Source organism: Tympanuchus pallidicinctus, unplaced genomic scaffold (assembly GCF_026119805.1).
Source record: "Tympanuchus pallidicinctus isolate F22 unplaced genomic scaffold, pur_lepc_1.0 scaffold60, whole genome shotgun sequence".
NCBI lineage: Eukaryota > Metazoa > Chordata > Aves > Galliformes > Phasianidae > Tympanuchus > Tympanuchus pallidicinctus.
Genome location: NW_026294781.1, coordinates 156,016 through 174,061, shown reverse-complemented (window position 1 = coordinate 174,061; position 18,046 = coordinate 156,016). Strand labels below are relative to the sequence as shown.

Below are 18,046 nucleotides of genomic sequence, written 5' to 3'. Positions count from 1 at the left end.
TACGTTACACACAGGATCGAGGCAGGTGGTTGAGTTGTATTGCCAGTGGTGGGTTATGGACAAAACCCTGCCATGCTAAGCCTTCTCCATGAAGCCATTCTCATGCAGTAGTGCATTCAGCAGACAGCTCACAAACCTGTAAGGGTCAGACTTGAAGCCATTACCCAGTTCAGACAAGCATAGCTGGCTCTAATTTATTGCTTTGTTTTCCAGCATTGGTAAGGAAACAGTTCATGGGAATTTGGGGAATATAGTTTGTTTTGATGGAATGCATTTGGTATGCTCATTGCAAATCTTATTGCGAGAGGGGAAATGCTTGGCTCAAAGCTTTTGGTGAATGTTTTGAGGGAAAACAGTGGGGGAAAAACGAAACCTTGAGATTTAGGAGAGGAAGGAGGAAGAAATGGCAGTGAAATTGCACGCTCAGAGCTTTGTTGTGGGGAAAGGAGCCAGGCTTTGCCACCACAGCTGCATTCTGATTAATGCTAGTAATGGATTGGAGCATCACAGATATGTGAATTTTATCTCTAGCTTTGAAGGAGCCCAAGAAGCTCCTTTGATGTAGCTGAAATTGAAGGCTGATGGTGCCCTCCATGTTCCCCTCTCTGTAAATACTCACCTCTGACTCCTGCAGCCATCATTACTGAACCAAATGCATCAGTAAGACCGGGAGCCCTCTGAAGATCTCGAGGCTTAAGAGATCTCAGAGAAGATCTTTATCTTTCTAAAGCTCGGCTCCAGCCTCTCTGGGAGGATGCTGTAATTTGGTCTTCTCTGAGCGGAAGATAAATGGATGGAGCCACCAGAAAGACAGGTTGGAGCCACCCTCAGTGCGCTTTGGCAAGGAGTGGGGACAAGATCTCTTTGCAGGAAGGTTTCTGTGTCTCCAACCAAGCGAGGATCAGGCACTTCTCGTATGATCTCAGCCCCTGCTTGTGGTATTTTCCCGTTGACCTCTTCACTTGACTTTTTATTCAGGTTTTCTGTGGGAGATGCTCATCTTAGAGTCTCCCTCTGTACTCAGAAGTTGTGGCCACTTCTGGTGTTGCTGAAAAGTCTTTGCACATTTTCTGTTCCAGCAAGAAAAGGTGCTTTGTAAGAATCTCACTGCTGTGAGCTCTTGTGTTAGCACAGCATTTGAAAACCAGGAACCAGCAGTGCTATCAGTGATTGAAAGGCACCATCCCCTCACACCAAGGGCAGGAGCAGGGAGAAGCAATGCAGAAGCATAACTGCTTTCAAGAGACGAGAAATGGCAGCATTCTGGCAGCTCGACAGCCCTTGGGTTCCATAAAACACAGCTGAGCTGCTGGTGGTGTTCTCATAAAGGATGGGGGGGCTCCTGTGGGGCTTTTCAGGACCTGAGCAGCCTGGTTCACCTTGGGACGATGAAAACGTGTAGCCAGCACGGAAGGATTGCACCCAGACTTGGTGTATTTCGCAGTCAAAACACAAGCTCAGAGCATCCTGTTACCACTTCTTTCTTACCCTTGCCATTTGCTGTGCCAAAGCCTCGTCTGCTTGCAGGTTAGCTGGCACGCAGCTGGTTGAGCTCAGCGAAAACCACACCATGCTCCTTAGGACTGAAATTTAGTGTTCACCCTCTGTCAAGCAATGCTTTCAACCTGTGCTGAGTACCTGCACACACTTAAACTGGTATCATACAGTAAAAACAGCAGGGAATGGGGGTCCTTTCCTGAAAAGCAGTTGTGTGTAGAAGCATGAGATGATAATATTTTGCATACCATGATTATAGCTGGGTTTACCTGCCAAGATCGGCTTGTTTTGTCTGCCTGTGAGATGGCAGGTATCAGAATGCGTTGTCCTTAAGAAATAATACTTATCCATTTGTATTACTCATTTGTGCTGAGCTCCGCAGCGCAGGGACGCGGGGTTGGAGGCCACGATGAGTCAGAAGCCCCACTTTGCTGTCAGTGATGAACTGCAGCTCTGTGCTGCTCTTCCTCTGTCTGTTTTTGGTGGTTTGCTGAGCACAGGTGGGAGAGAGGGAGTTCAAAAGCCAGGATTTGAATTTCAAAGCCATGGTGGTTCGTGCTCAAACCCAAACAGCTCCAAACTCAAAGTAAGACTCAGAGGGAGGAAGGCACTGTGCTCGCACACCTCTTTCATTCTCTCTCTCTCAGGAAGATGAAAGGCAGCTCCCACCTGCACATCTCCTTGGAATGCTTTGCTTTGAGGCTGCTGCATGATGGCACTGGCTGCAATGAGCGTGCGTGGCTCTTCCCAAAGCAGCCTGCAAGGCTCCGTCTGCGGACTCTGCTGTTGTTTTCTGCTTGTTATCCCTCTCAGAGCTCTGCAAGCCCCCATGAAAGTAAAACACAGACCCAGGTCTGCCTCAGACTATAGGAAATAAATCCAGGCACAACAGCAGTGCAGCCTAAGCCTCTCTTTGCAGGGAAGAAAACACCCCGGGGAGCTCTCCTGCAGTCAGCAATGCTCATTACAAGGATTTTATATCAGTTCTTGCAAGAAAAGCAAATGGAAGAAACTTCTTTGCAGCACTGGAGTATCGAGTAGTGCAGCAGTATCCAATGTTCCTTTGGGAATAGTTTTCCTCCTTTTTTCCTGAACTAGTTCTGCATGCTTGCCTCCTTCACTGACACAGATGGCATTAAAAGCAATAAAGGCAGGTTAAAACACACAAACACACACACACAAACACACACACACACAAACACACACAAACACACACACAAACACAAACACACAAACACACACAAACACACACACACACAAACACACACAAACACAAACACACACACAAACACACAAACACACACAAACACACACACACAAACACACACACAAACACACACACACAAACACACACACAAACACAAACACACACACAAACACACACAAACACACAAACACACACAAACACACACACAAACACAAACACACACAAACACACACACAAACACAAACACACAAACACACACACAAACACAAACACACACCTCCTCCCTCCCCAGCCCACTCCAGGCTTTTCTTTTGAGGGGGAAAATTGTTAAGATTGAAGCTTGTTTACCGAAAGAAAGGATGACTCAGGATATATTAAGCCCACTTTTATTCCGTGGAGAGCAGAATACGACATTCATTAAACTTTTATTATTATTAATATTATTGCCCAAACAGAAGAGAAAGAAGCTTTTTTCGTTCGTAGCTGCAGCATTTGATCTCTAATTTAACCTGACGGGAAGAGAAACGGCTGTTAGACACTGGAGTTTTATCAGCATATTGCCAAATAGCACCAACTAGTTGAGCATTCATTCATGGCACTGAAAGAGCATCTCTCTTGCACGCCCTGGGAATAGGATGGATTAGTCACCTGTAATTAAATCAGCTGGAGCAAAGCATGAATGAGCCTCATCTTTCCTGGGCTTGTGAAAGCTGTGATGCCTCCAACACATGTATGCACAGTGCTCTAACTGCTGCATGTCCCTAAAATGCTGCTGAACACCCACTTTTTTTGTTTGGTTGGCTGGTTTTTACCCTTCCCGCTTGGAGTTCTTGAAAGCAAGAAGTAACTGGGGATCTCTTCATACCAGCAACACCAGAGCTGCAATGCAAGGCTGGAGGGAGATGCTCGGGGTGGACTGGAAACGTCACGCTTTGTTCATCTGCCTGCCTTATCCCTTCCTTTCCTTCCTTTGCAGTTTTCTTGCTGTGGTGGTGATGAATACCGGGACTGGGAGGTCAATCTGTACCACTCCTGCAATGGCAGCGGACCGCTTGCGTGCGGCGTGCCCTACACGTGCTGCGTCAGGAAGGTAAGGCAGCCAAGGCTCAGAAAGCGCCTCTAGTTCAGCAAAATCCATCTTCTCGCTGGTTTCTGCACTGGCTTCTCATAAATTGTGTTGCCGTTTTGAATTGTGTCTTGGGATGGCTGTGCTTTGGTGGGCTCTGCTGCTTTAGTGTGAACAGCAAAGCACTGGGCTGTATTGTGCTGAGAAGATGTTTGAAATGCTGAGTTCCCATCTTTCTACCTACTGTCAGACCTTACATCTGGGTGATTTGACAAAGAGCAGCAGCTTCAGCTGACTTGGCTGTATCTCAGCATGGATCGGGATCAGCTGTTGTCCTTTCCTTTTGCTCTCCTGTGTGGTGGCTTGCTGTTCTCAGCTTGCTGCCTCTGGGTTTAGCAGTGTGGGCTTCACATTCATAACAAAGAGGTTTTGTGAGTTTTGCTGTAAGAGGAAACATGAGAAGAGTTCAGGAAAAAAGCCAGGAGCTGGGCAAGAAAAAGTGCGAATGTCCTCAGCTGCTGCGGCTAAAAATGCTGCCAATATTGCTGAGAATAATTTGCTCTCTTTAACACTGGCAATGGACCCCTGGGCCCCCAGCACTTTGCTTTGGATGACTGCAATACTGATGGAGTGATGAACACCAGCCAGCTCTGAACTTGTACAGAACTTGCTTGTATACCTGCATGTATCTTAAATCTAGCATTGTTGTTGGCCTTTTTATTTATTTTTTAATGGAAAGAAGGGGAAAAATTAATATATTTTGTTATCAGTGGAAGGCTGGCATGCAAATGAGCTGCAAAAATAATTATTTTCTCTAATCAGGGCGTTGATTAAGGATCTCTGTCAGCTCCTGAAGATGGAATTAGAAATTCATGTCCTGTCCTTTCTTTTATTTCTAGTGAGGATGTGTTGGAGAAAGTCAAGTGCATTTTTCAGTATTTTTACACTCCCTGTGGTTTTTTGACAACTTGGGAAACAAAACTCCTTCACCTGGCAAACTGTCTCAGAGATGGAAGAAAACACAGATATTGAATGTAGTGGGATAAGTAATAGAATCATAGAATGGCTTGGGCTGGAAGGGACCTCAAGGATCTTCAATTTCCAACCCGCTGCCACAGGCAGGGCCACCAACCTCCACATTTCACACCAGCCCAGGCTGCCCAGGGCCCCATCCAACCTGGCCTTGAACACCTCCAGGGATGGACGGGGCATCACAGCCTCTTTGGCAGCTGTTCCAGCACCTCACCTCTCTCTGTGTGAAGAACTTCCCACTGATATCCAATCTAAACGTTCCCTCCTTGAGCTTAAAGCCATTCCCTCTTGTCCTATCGCTGTCTACCCTTGTAAAAAGTTGATTCAATAGGCAACTTTTTGGCTTCCCACTTTAACAAGCTGGATCTGGAGGATGCACTAGCCCCTGGGAAGGAAAGCCTATGGCAAATCCTGTATGCTAACTTCAATAATTAAAGCTTGTGAGAGTGTCTCTGACAGGTGGAGATGTTTTATGGGAAGTGAGACACCCCATAACTGCATCTTGTGTAAGCTCCAGCAGGGCTCTGTACGTAGATATATGTTGAAATGGCAAAGTTGTCATGGGAGTTATGCCTGCAGGTTGAGGAGGTGGGAGAAGCACCGTGGGATGAGGATGGTTGGACACAGCTGGTTGGGCTGAGTGATGCAAAAACCCTGCTCAAATCCCTATCCACCAAAATACTGCATTTAAAGGCTGAAAAGAAGATCTTGCCTTGGCCCTGTATGAATTTGTCTGTGCCTGTTTGAAGTGAATGCCGGCAAAACAAACAGCTTTTTCATCAGTGCTTCTGCTCTCAGGCTTCTCAATTCAGTCCTACAAACCAGGGCAACACAAGACAGCAGTATCCCAGATGTTCCTTCTGTGCCCCTTCCGAGTGGCAGGTCCAAGTTGGGAGCTTTTGCTGGGCATGGTACACTGCTCATTTGTTTGAGTGGCTACTTTGTGAACTTGTCTGGAGGAAAGAGCCTGAAACATGGATTTGGAGGTCATTTGCAATGTGTCGTCAGCCTGTCATTGAATGCAGACCTAAAAACATCCCATTTTCTGAGGGGGGACTTTTCCTATTACAGATCCCTCCAAAGCATTGTATTCCATCTCCTTGGGCATCTCCCAGGGCAGGCTGAGTTGTATTAATGAGAACAGACATCCTCCAAAATTTCTCTTGCTATTTTGAAGAGCCTCATCTCCAAGGTCTACCCAGGAGTAAGGAATGAGCAAATATGCACCTACTGAGGGGGCTGAGATGGGATCCTCATCTCTGAGTACTTTTCTCAATGATTTTCCTATGCATTTGTTCTTCTTGTGGGGAAAGTGTGGGTAGCTGTGCCTCTGCCAAGCACAATCCTTTCAAATTGTCATGCTGACATCTGGCACAGGTCTGGGGGGAAAAGCAGTTATGAAAAGCATGCAGGGATCACAGCCTTTTGCCCTTGGATGCCTTAAAATGTCTGGGTTTGCTGCTGTTTTGGGCCTCTGGATGCATCAAAATTAATTCAGGTAGAATAAGGGCTGTCACCTCTTTTTGTGTTGGGAATATCCATTCAGCTCTGACCTTTGCTTCCATCTTGGCAAAAAATTGATCGAAACCGAAGCATTGCTTTTCTCCTTTCTGCATTTGGCCCCAATGCAAGTTCTTGAGGGAACAGATGGGCAGGACTGGGGGTGACAGAGAAACCCTTCAGTGTTTGATGCAAGAAGGAAGAAAAGTGGCAATTTGTTCTGCAGCCAGATGTTCAAATGGATGAGCCCTACAGAAAGCAATTGTGTCACCAGTAAGGATCCTGTGACGTCCACATGTGAGCAGCAAGGCCAGCTGAAAGCTGCCAAGAACGATGGTTTGGGGCTGTTGGGTTTTTGTGAATTTCTTTGTTTATAATGCAAATGAAATGGATGGATCCTCCATCACGCACGTGTTCCTTTGTATGGCTGCTGGCAATGGCAGTGAGAGAACTGCAAGTTCTCCATACCCCTATTCTCCATTTCATGGGCCAAAACCAGGGTGGGACCTCATCCCAGAAACACCAGCTTTGCTGCCAATCTCTGGATTCCCTTTAGTAGGCACAAGGACTGATTGGTCTCCTTCATCTGTAAGTAGAGCACTGAAGTGATGGGAAAAGGGATTTTGTGAGTAACGTAGATAGTTTTGGTAGAGAATCACTGGGATGATTTCCCTGCCAATTGCAGAAGGAACAAGCTGCAGCTTTATGGCTGGGACCAAAAAGTGCACATTTCTTTTATGCCCTGTCTTGCAGGAAAGCATAATTTACCCCTAACTGTGCACATTTCTTTTTCATCTCTGTGCCTCCAAAAGCACCTGAAGTTTTTGTTCTGTTGTCCAGGTTGCTGGTTGCCAAAGCCATCTTTCTGAAATCTTACTCATTTCAGCTTGTTTTTATTTTATGGATGCAAGGCCCCTTTAGAATCTCACAGCATTATGGAAGATGCTGTTTTCCTAATGAAATAAGCCAAAAACAGATGAAAAGCCAACATCAGAAGATCAGTCCTGAGAGATACGAAGTAACTTGACTGGCTCAGGATGTGCTGGAGCTGCACCCCCCGACGTGGCTTTTCATGGGATGAGTAAGAATTGGTTTTGAACCGATGTTAGAAAATGTTGTAGTCCATTAAAAATATACCCCTTCCATCCTGATGGAAGCAGAAGAATTTGGACTGATTTCATTTTATAGAGCTCCAGAAGAGCAGAGTTTGGCTGGGATTCCTCTCATTAGCTGCAGCTCTTGAAATGCATTCATTGGCCAACAGTGATCGAAGCACGGAGAGTCTGAAATCCCAAAGTTTCTCCCTGAAGTGCTGGGAGGCTTTGGGGAAATTCCTTTTTGATTTCTGGAAAACCAAATACGTTTAATCCTGGTGAAATTCCCTTTGTTATGAAGGAGAGGCGCAGCTAAAAATGTGAGAAAAGGAGGTTTGAATTAAGCAAGGGGAAAATGAAGGGAACGTCTTACAGAGCTGCTTTGTTCAGTGCTCACGTAACATGGAGGTGGTCCCAGCTCAAATCACTGGACAGGAGATGAGGAGCATCTTCTGAAATGGCAGAAACCAAAGGGGAAAGTAGTTCAAGAAAATCATTTGCTTATTTCCTATCTGTTGCCTTTGGTTTCCTCCGACCCAAGTTTCCATCTCTGTTTGCAGGTCCCTGGAGAAGTCATTAACACCCTGTGCGGCTACAGGACACTCGAGAAAGAGGTAATCTTTGCTTTTTCCTTCTTCTGTACAAGAAACCCTTGTGAAGCTCTTCCCAAAGCACCCCTAACATGACCTGAAGCTCTGCCTCACAGTGGAAGGCTCTTCCCAATGGGGACAGCTGTTGCTGCGGCTGTATATAAATTTATTTTTATTTATATTAATTGGCTTCCCAAGGTTCTGCATGGGCTGCAAGGGTGTGAGCACGCAGCACGTTTGGGCGCTGTGTGCAGGCTTTGGTGGGGCCTTCTGGGGAGAAATGAGCTCTCTTTGGTCAGTCCTAGCAAACGCTGGCCTGAGTTTTGGTTTTGGTGTAGAACTGATTGTGAGGCCCCCAGGGGTGGCTGTAGGACTGTGTCACAGTGGAGAGATGCAGTGTGGACTGTGGCTGTAAAGGGACTGGTTTTTGGCAAGAAAACCCAGGGAAAAGAAGTCCAGTCTAAGAAAGGGATTCCCAAACACTTGCCATGGCGCTCCTTTGCAGAACAGAACGAACCCATCCAAACCCACAACCTCAATTCTGACTTTGGTGCTTCTTTTCGACCTTCCCCCAGCGCCTGGAGCTGCTCGATGTCATCCACGTGCGAGGCTGCATCCACGCCGTGGGGCTGTGGCTGAAAGATAACTTTGAGTCCACTTTGAGCATTGTTTGCTCCCTGCTGCTTCCCCAGGTAGGTAGGACCCAGGTGGGTCAGGTCAGCACCCTCTTGGCTTCTTTCTCTGTTCTGGGGGAGGAAGATAATTTGTTTTTAGGTAGTTCCCCCTGCTGCATTTGTATCTGAGATGTGTGTCTTGAGTGGGAATGTCACAGCACTTTCTAGAGCAACCTTAGCAAAATTACTAATTTACTGCTGTGGTGCTGGCTGTCTCATAGCACATTTAATTAATGTTCAAGTAATAGCACCTGAAAGCAAGACGTGTATATGATACCCAGAAATCATGTTGCATTTGTTTCTACATCTCTCTTCAAACAGTGCGTAAATATCAACCAAAATAAACCATAATCATAAATTCAGCAGCTATTTCCATGCATCGTGAAATCTGTGTTTAAATCATTGGCCATTAGCAATGCTTGAGAATCCAGGCAGCTTTCCAGCACAGGTAATTAAGCTCTCCATCACAAATGCTGAGTATGGAGAGAAATCTTTAGTTGCGGTGGGGATTTCTCCTATGGAGAACTGTTGTTTGCACTGTGCTTGCAAAGATGTGAATATCTCTTAGCTCTTTCCACAGTAATCTTTAACAGAACTGTAGAAATTTGGTGTTGATTAAGTCTTTTATTATTAGTAGTAGTAGTAGTAATATTAACTTCCTTCAAGGCTCACATATGAAACCTTTCTCTTTAACTCCTTGGGTACAAGTTGGGTTTGCCACTGAAGGTACTTGGTGGTTGGTGCTTTCTGGATATGGGGTTTTATCTAACTGAGGGTGAAATGATTATGTATTTTTCCTGGGCTTCCACTTGCAGTGATGTATAGAATAGTGGCTCAGTAAAGTAGAAGCTATTTGGGAAATATGTGCCACACTGAGTTACTTTTTCAAAGGACTGACTGTCCTGGATGTCTCAGATGATCATAGAATCACCGAATCACCAAGGTTGGAAGAGATCTACAAGATCATTCAGTCCAACAACCCACCTACCACCAATATTTCCCCACTGAACCACGTCCCTTAGTGCAACATCTAAATGTTTCTTGAACTCCTTGATCCATTCGGACCCATTCTTGATCCAAATGAAAAAATTGAGGTGGGGAAGCAGTTTGCCCAGTCCCAGCTGTAATGCTTCACATTTATCGAGTGCCATCTCTGCAGTGTGCAGATGAGAATGGAACCTCTGCTGTGCTACCAGCAGGAAACACAACAGGCACAGGAATGGGGTGAGAAAGCACCATGAAAGAGGCGACCGCTTCCATCTGCCTTGCAGGATGTCAAGAGCCCATTACAGGAGCTGCCTGTTGCGTTATCCATTAACCTACCAACGTGGTGCTCTTAATTAGGAAAGACAGGGAGACAAACCAGTGTTGGCAGTAAGGATTGCTGAGCCTTGATGAATATCAAGTGCTTTCGAGCGAGCGTTGTGATTTTTCTGGCATCCCCTTCAATGCTCTTCAGATAAAGAACTTTTCTTCCCATCTGCTTGCGACTCCTAGGTTTTAAATATAAATTGGATTTGATGCTGTCAAGTTTTGGAGGGAATTAAGTTAGAAATGGCCGTCTGCATTGCCAGGAGCTGTCAGCTCAGAAACAGCTTCAACCCTGGCAACTGCCAATGGAAAGCCAGGATGAGAATATTGTCCTTGAATTGCCAGTCTGAGGAGAGCTCTGTTGACATGGAAGGGTGATGGTGCCTTGAGCTTCGGGTAAACCTGTGAACACGTCTCTGGCCATTGGGCATTTGTTGTGTTTCATTATACACTTATTCTAGTCTCAAAAAGGGCCACAAACCACCTTAATGGAAAGCTTGCAGCAAGCCATTGAGAAGGTTGGGACCCAAATCCACATCCTGAGTACAGTTCTGGATTTTGGCCAATTGTTCAAAAAATGTGGCCTCCCTTAGGATCAAACTTTAACCTCAGCTGTGATGTTGAGCAGCTCAAGGGCTGCTGAAGGATGGGGTTTTGAGCTTGGCTGATATCCATCACCAAAGTGCCCAAGATTTGTGCTTGGATTTGGGATGAGCGACGTTCTTAAGCCCTTCTTATGCAGAAGGAAGTACCCAAGAAGAATTTGAGCTGTCATAGATTGCCCTTGGGAAGGATATCCCTGGGCAATTACTGCTCTCAGCACTGGCTTTCCATCTTACTCAGATGTTGGAAACCACCACATTTTGATTTTCTCTGTTTTTTTTTCCCCTAAATATATGCACGAGAGGCCCGACAGCACAAAGCTGGGCTTTGCTTTCTCACAAATCTTAATGTCTCTTTTTGGATTTGGGAAATGTAAATCTGATGTGCCCTATCAGGTGCTGAACTGATTGAGGCAGGGAAAACGTTCCCTGGGAATGTCAGCAGCTGCCCTCCTGGCCAGTGCAGGGCACAAGGAGTCTGTAGTTTTATGCTCACTCCTAAATCATCGATGTCTTCATCTTTTCTAAGCAAGCCATCAGGAAACTGGGGGAGTGGAGGGGGGTTGGGAGAAATACTGTTTAGGGGGTGAGGATTTGATTGTTTGCATTTGTCTTGCTTTGTTTGGAGCAAAGCATAAATGCATCCACTCAATTGTTTTTCTGCCTTTGCAGAATACCTTTATTCCTCTCTTCCTGTTTCATTCTCTTGTAACAATCCTCTCTCTTTCCCATTCTCAGCCAACCTGCAGTCAGTGGCAAATTCCCACTGTGTCCTTGTGCTGTTTGTGTTTCACTGTGAAGCAGCTCCAGATTTTGCAGCAGTAAGCAGTGAAACACCTGAGTTTGTTTTTATAGCTTCTACCTCCCCAGTTTCCCAGCATCTGGCAGGATTGCACAGGGAATCTGCAACATGTTCTTTCCCCTTTGCATGCCTGGATGGTCTCACAGCAGCTCTTATATTAACCCAAGGAAAAACTCTTCAACTTTCCTGTTCACTGCTCCTTGCCAAAGATGTTTTCCGATGGCATTTAATCCTTCTTAGCAAGATGGAGAAATAGCCTCTGTAATAAGGAAGAAATAAGGGGATGAAAAAAAGCTCTTCAACCCTTTCTTTTTTTCTTTCTCCATTCTAAAGAAGGGGAAGATAACACAAGTCCAATTAAAAATGAAATCTCTGATGGGTCATCTCCAAGGGTTAATATCTACTGACTCTGTAAGTGCAGCAGACTTGCAGTAAATTGTTTCTATCTGTGTTTCACTCTGATATTTCATCAATCTCCAAAGCTCTTAGCTGGGAGCAGCTGCAGAGTGGAAGAGAATTCTGCTGTGTTGCTTCAGCATGGAGGCAGATATGGAAGGGCTGCAGTCTGTGTCTCTGGAGGTATTTAAGAGATGCGTGGACATGGCATTAACAGCGTAGGGATGGGACTGTGCCAGGCTGATGGTTGGGCTCAGTGTTCTCTGGGGTCTTTTCCAACCTAAATGACTGTATGATTCCAAGAGTGTGAGTCCTGAAGATGAACTATTTCATGCATCTTGCAGGTTGGCGCCTGCCTCTCTTGGTGACAGTCATCTTAAACATTTTCTTGCCTAAAGGAGCTTCTTTCTCAGAGGGCTTTTGCTTTGCCTTGCCTTGCCTTGCCCCTTTCTTTCCCCTTTCCCCATTTTTTTCCCTTCCCTTCCCTTCCCTTCCCTTCCCTTCCCTTCCCTTCCCTTCCCTTCCCTTCCCTTCCCTTCCCTTCCCTTCCCTTCCCTTCCCTTCCCTTCCCTTCCCTTCCCTTCCCTTCCCTTCCCTTCCCTTCCCTTCCCTTCCCTTCCCTTCCCTTCCCTTCCCTTCCCTTCCCTTCCCTTCCCCTTCCCTTCCCCTTCCCTTCCCCTTCCCTTCCCTTCCCTTCCCTTCCCCTTCCCTTCCCTTCCCTTCCCTTCCCCTTCCCTCTCCCCCAAGATTAATTTCTGTTTTGTTTCCTTTTTAATACCTAAGTTGCTCCAGGGACTGGCAGGCATTATATTCCCAGGCAGCTCATGCATGCTGAATGAAATAGGAACAAGGAGTAAAAATAATTTTTCCATCGACATTCTGTGACCTTTGTGAGAACCCTGCCTTTAAATACCAATTTGTGGAAGGGAGAGACAATAAAACATAAATACTTTTACTTGATTAACTCTGGGAAAGCTCAAAATGATTTAACTCTTCTTGTTAGCATCATCCATCCTGCTTTACCGCTGCGCAAATGGGAGAGGACCTCCATAGCTGGGAGGAAAAAGTGTTTTCCTGCAGAAAATTTTGCTTGCAGAAGACTCTTGTTGGGCCAGTGGATTATTTCCTCCATGCCCAGAGCTGCCCTTACCAAACCATCTCTTTCCCACCTTTCCTTAAGGCATTTCTTTGTGCCTTGGAGTAATAGTGGTGGATGAGGTGACACATTTGCTCTCTCAGGTTCAATAACAGTTTATTTTCTGCAGCAATGGTTTGGAAACATCAGCAGATGTTGTCCTGCTGTTGCTGCTCAGCTGGACAGGCAGACACCCATAGTTAAAACATAATACAGTGCCCAGTTATAATTAGTGTCACTAATCTAAGTTAGCTAGAAATAATTATAGGCTCAGGATCAAAACGCGTTTTCAATTTGCTTTTTGAGCTTTTGCTGTTTTGCATAGAGAAAACTCACAGGTGTTTCAGAGAAAGCCAGTAGCACAGAATTGCAGACGTTCACGGGAACCTTCTGGGTTTAACTGAGCAGTGATCATCGGGTCTTTGAGTTAAATAACAAAAATATCAGGCTGCCCACCTCTCCATCCTCCCAGTGGCTCACGGTCAGGAACAAGGGCAAAATTTCTGACAATCTGTGCTTTGGAGAGCTTCATTTTTTTTTCCCTCTGGTAGCCCTGAATTTCCTTTAGCTGGTTGGGTTGGATGGGAGAGCTTACAGATGGCCCTTGCTGATCGCAGAGGTCCCCCTCTCTAGTTCCTTCTTGCTGGTTGAAAAGGAAAATGAGGTTGCTTTGCCCAGATTGGGTGCTTTGGGCAGAGTTCAGCTGCAGCTTTCTGGGTGAGACCCAGAGCGATGCTGAAAGATGGAGAAAAAGGGCATTGGCTGCAGTAAGATGCTGCTTTATCAGCTCAAAGCTGTTCATTTGCAGCTGGGAGAAGACAGACAGATAGGAAACAGCGGAGAAGTGGGGACCTCGTGAGGCAGCAGCGGCGCTTTCTGTCCCTTGCTGAACACCAGCCAGAAAGAACAGGCAAATCACTGCTTCCAGTGACCCGACAGCGGTAGCATGAAGTCATTACAAGGGGAAAAAGAAGAGAGAAGAACAACTTATTTTTTTATCTTTCCTTTTTTTCTTTAATCTGATGCTTCACCCACTGTGGCAGCTCCGCAATAAAGCCTTCCTTCGTAGCGCAGCACAATAAAATCAGCACTCCCATTAGAAGTCTCTTTACTTCTGGAAAACATGGTGCCCTTGGTGCGGGGGATATTGAATTCATCTATATTCCTGACAGCTTTTTCCATTTTCATTAAGTGGAAGAGGATATTTAGAGCTGAGCTGGAATGGCACTTGGTTCATTGCTCAGAAGAGAGAGAAGGCGTGGGGATGCAGGCTGCTGGCTGACGACGTGGGGTACCTTAATGAAGTTAAATAAATCCCCTGCTTCACCCCAATGCTGTGTCCCATCAGGAGGAGAGAAGCAGGAGGCAAATTTCCAGTGCTGCATCCCCAAACCTGGGTGATTTTGCAGAATGGGATCCATTTGGATTCAAGTTATTGTAGACACGGATCTTTTTTCCTGAATTACTATTTGGTTAACTGAGGAAAAATTTTATGTGCTTGCCTAAAGATGTGTCCCTTCAAAGAGGTTTGCTTTCCTGGTCCCTTCACTCTAACAGCAGTGGGCTGTTAAGCTGCCCAGTGACCTCTCAGAAGTAAATAATGCTGGAGCATTGACATATATTTGAGCATTATTTTAAAACTTTTGAAGTCCTTGGGGGCTCTGCTGTTGGATGTGGATGAGAACAATCTTATTTTCACATGGGCATTGCAGTGGTTGCTCTGTGTTCTCTCTTGTTTCCATAGGGAGATAAAGGTGCCCCCAAGCACCGCGCATCGCCTTGGCCTCCTGCATCCCTCCTGCCCACAGGTCCCTGCAGCTCAATTTTTCTTGCAGTGTCTGCAATCCTATTTCCCAAACAAAGAACCCTAATGGCATTCACTCATTTTTTCTGCATTTTGGAGAGAGCCCTGCTGGCCATAACCACACAGCAGCCCCTGCACCGTGCCTGTTATTCTGGTGATTCATCCTGTTATCAAGGGGGGGAAGATGCTTATTGTTTGCCCTAATTAGCTGGAGTGTAAAATAGGCAGGATGCTGTTTGAGGATTGATGGAGTCAAGCTGAGACCCAGAGTGGGGAGCAGACCTCAAGGGAGGGCTTTATGCTGGCAAAGCACCCCAGTGGATGTGGTTTTCCCCATTTCGTGCAGAGCAAAGAGCAATCAGCTTTGAGTGGGTTTCCCCTCTGGATCCACCTCCAGGAGAGTGTGGGGAAGGAAAACCAAGATTGAGTGGTATGGAGGTATCTTCTGTGCAGTGGGCACTGCTGGTGGGGCTGGTGGAGCATTTCTCTGTCCCTGAAAGGCAAATGGATGAACCTGATGCTGTTTGTGTTGGCCTGGGTTTGCTTTCAGCTCACCAGGTAACACTTTTTATGATGTGCTTTTTCCCCTGTGGAATCATGGAATCACCAAAGTTGGAAAAGACCTACGAGATCATCCAGTCCAACCTGTCACCAATAGTTCTCACCAAAAGGAGTTTGCCTCCTTTCCATTTGGGAGTCCCCACTGATCCCTGGTTTAAGCTGCATGACATCCCCATTTGTCTTTTCCTACACTCCCCCCTTTGCAGACCCTAATGGATCAGCTGGGACCCAGCTCAGTGATCAAAAGATGTTATTTTTTCAGCTCCCAAAGCAATGCACTGCAGGAGATGCCAGTGGATGGGTGGTACAGGTATCACCCCAAAGGAAGCATCGGGGGAAATCAAGTGATGGACTTGAATCCCTGGGCTGCTGGAAATGCTTGTCTTCACCCTCCTTAAGATCTAAATTGTTGGTTTTTTTTTTCCCCTGACAGCCAAGCAGGGAAATAACCCAAGTGGCACCATGCTTGCAGCGTTACCCTAATTTTAGCCAGAACGCAGACCTGCGCCACTCGCTTTGCAATGCTCACAGTGATATCCAGCATGGCCCACGGTCAGGGAAGTCATGAGACAGACAGAGATGTCAGCAGCTTTAGCAAAGATCCTCCTGCTCTGTCAGCTGGCATTACTGCATCTCATCCTCTCTCTTGCTCAGGCTGGGGGGTGAGGGTGACAGCTCCTCTTGCACACAAAGACCTTTGGGGATGGTTTGCATGCCTGTGGTGGCTTTGACGTGTGCGTTTTGCAGGTGGTCGGCCTGGTGATGGCGTGGCTGTATTGGCAGAAGCTCAATGAGATTTACTCTCAGCTGGACACCGTGGACTTCAGGATGCTGGAGGTGCGCGATTTCAGCTTCGGGGCATTGGATCTGAGCGGTGCGGGCTGGTGCTGGTGCTTGCCCAAGGAAGGAGGATACATCCCCATCAATGCCATGGAGGAGGAAGAGGAGGAAGAAGAGGAGGAAGGCTTGTCTGTTACAGTCAAAAGTGAGGAGCTGGAGGGCTGAAAGCAGCGATGGAAAAAGAAGGTTGGAGTAAAAGTCTCAGTGAGGCAGCTGATGCTGAATGTGAAAATGTTGCAATGTATCCTCAGGTTCAGGAGATCCCTTTGGGGAAAACTGCTAAGTAGCTTTGGGAGGCTGGAGCAGTGCAATGTGTTGTGTGGGCACACGAGCTCCCCGGGGCCCTTTTACCACATTGCTGACTTGAAGTATTTGTACATCTCTTTTTTAAAAGTTTTTACACAATAAATGTGACTGCTGTTCTGTTTTGCAGTGTCACTGGCACTTGCTGCATGCTGGTTGAGTTGCTGGGGGGGGAAGAAGCATCACCAGTGCACGTTGGGGTATCCTTAGGTTCCTTGTTTAGCCTGACCTCCTGAAGGATTGAGAGACCTTATGGCTCTCTACAACCGCAGAAAGGAGATTGTGGTGAAGGGGGTTGGCTTCTGCTCTCAGTTAGCAGAGATAGGACAAGAGGTGACGGTCTCAGGTTGTGCCAGGGGAGGTTCAGGTTGGATGTGAGGGCAAATTTCTTCTCCAAAAGATTGGTTGGGCACTGGCACGGGGTGTGCAGGGAGGTGATGGGGTCACCATCCATGGAGGTGTTCTGGAACCATGGAGATGTGGCACTGAGGGATGCAGTTGGTGGGCATGGTGGGATGGGTTGGGGTTGGAATGAGGGATCTTATTGTTCTCATCCAACCTTAACGATTCCATGATTCTTTCACAGACGAAATCTAAAGACCAGACAAGGAAAGGATTTTTCTTTTTAACATTCATTGTTTTCACTGCAGCATCTTGGTGATCAAGGCAGCCATTCCCTTCTGCATTGCTCAGGATATAGGAATTAAATATGCTGACTGGGATAAATGGGCCACGCTGGGAATCACGCTTACAGAGCGAAGCCCAGGGCAGATGGATTGCAAAAATATGACTGCGTTTGTATCAAAACAAGCCAAGAGTGAAAGCCTTGCAGAGCTCCCCTGTGCTGGTTCAGCTGTAACCCATTGGTGAAAGCTTTGCCATCCATCAGCCCGAAGTCAAACACAGCTCAGTGAGTGCAGGGGAGGAGGCATCGATTGGAGATGTTTTCCCCCAAGAGGAACCCATGGGCGCCCTTAGGGCAGCGGTGGCAGCCGCATCCATCAAGTGGGCAAAGTCACTTCACAAGCAAAAATGGAAAGCACAAAAAGTCTGCTCTTAAAAATGTGGTTTGGTTTTGTTTTCTGCTGCGCCCCCCAGCAAAAGAAAGGCTGCAGTTATTAGATGTGCTTCTTAATAAGGGCGTCTTAGAAGCCAGGAGCCAAGTTCTGTAACGTGGGCCCCCACTGCACTGTGCTGCACACAACTGCTGGGCTCTGTCTCCCTCTTCTGCCTGTCTTGAGACTTTTTTCCTTTAACCAGATGAGAAACCCTCCCCACCACAAGCCTGGAAAGGGCTTTTTGCAGGCGGTTCCTGTAGATTGCACTGAAAATGGAGCTGTGAACCAGCAGTGGGGTTGTTGAGTGGTTTTAAAGCAATGTGACCAACACTGTGGGATTTCTTGCAGGTGAAGAAGGTCAAAACCTCCAGGTGCTTCCGATCATTTAAGGAATAACAGGTGTTTGTCTTCATCCAGGTATCTCACAAGCCCCAGAGGTTTTGCTTTTTTTTCTTCCTTCCTCCTCCAGTCTCTGGGGAGGCACTTAATAAAACTATTACATATACAAGCTGATAAATCCAGCCTGCTCTTTGGGGCTAATTTCCATGTAATAGCTGGGGAAAATTCATTCTGT

The 18,046-nt window shown here is 46.5% G+C and overlaps 1 protein-coding gene across 3 annotated transcripts in view; it reads left to right on the top strand.

Annotated features, from left to right (window-relative positions):
- Positions 1-16,643, top strand: part of LOC128071850 (tetraspanin-15-like) — a 37,482-nt gene extending 20,839 nt beyond the window's left edge. For 2 of the 3 annotated variants that reach the window (XM_052664972.1, XM_052664970.1), the window contains 5 exons: positions 3,681-3,794; positions 7,957-8,010; positions 8,562-8,678; positions 16,019-16,256; positions 16,545-16,643. In XM_052664972.1, the coding sequence (XP_052520932.1) occupies positions 3,681-3,794; positions 7,957-8,010; positions 8,562-8,678; positions 16,019-16,256; positions 16,545-16,624 (603 nt within the window). In that variant the 3' untranslated portion in view covers positions 16,625-16,643. The other variant, XM_052664971.1, reaches the window with a different exon arrangement.
- Positions 16,644-18,046: the final 1,403 nt, after the last annotated feature.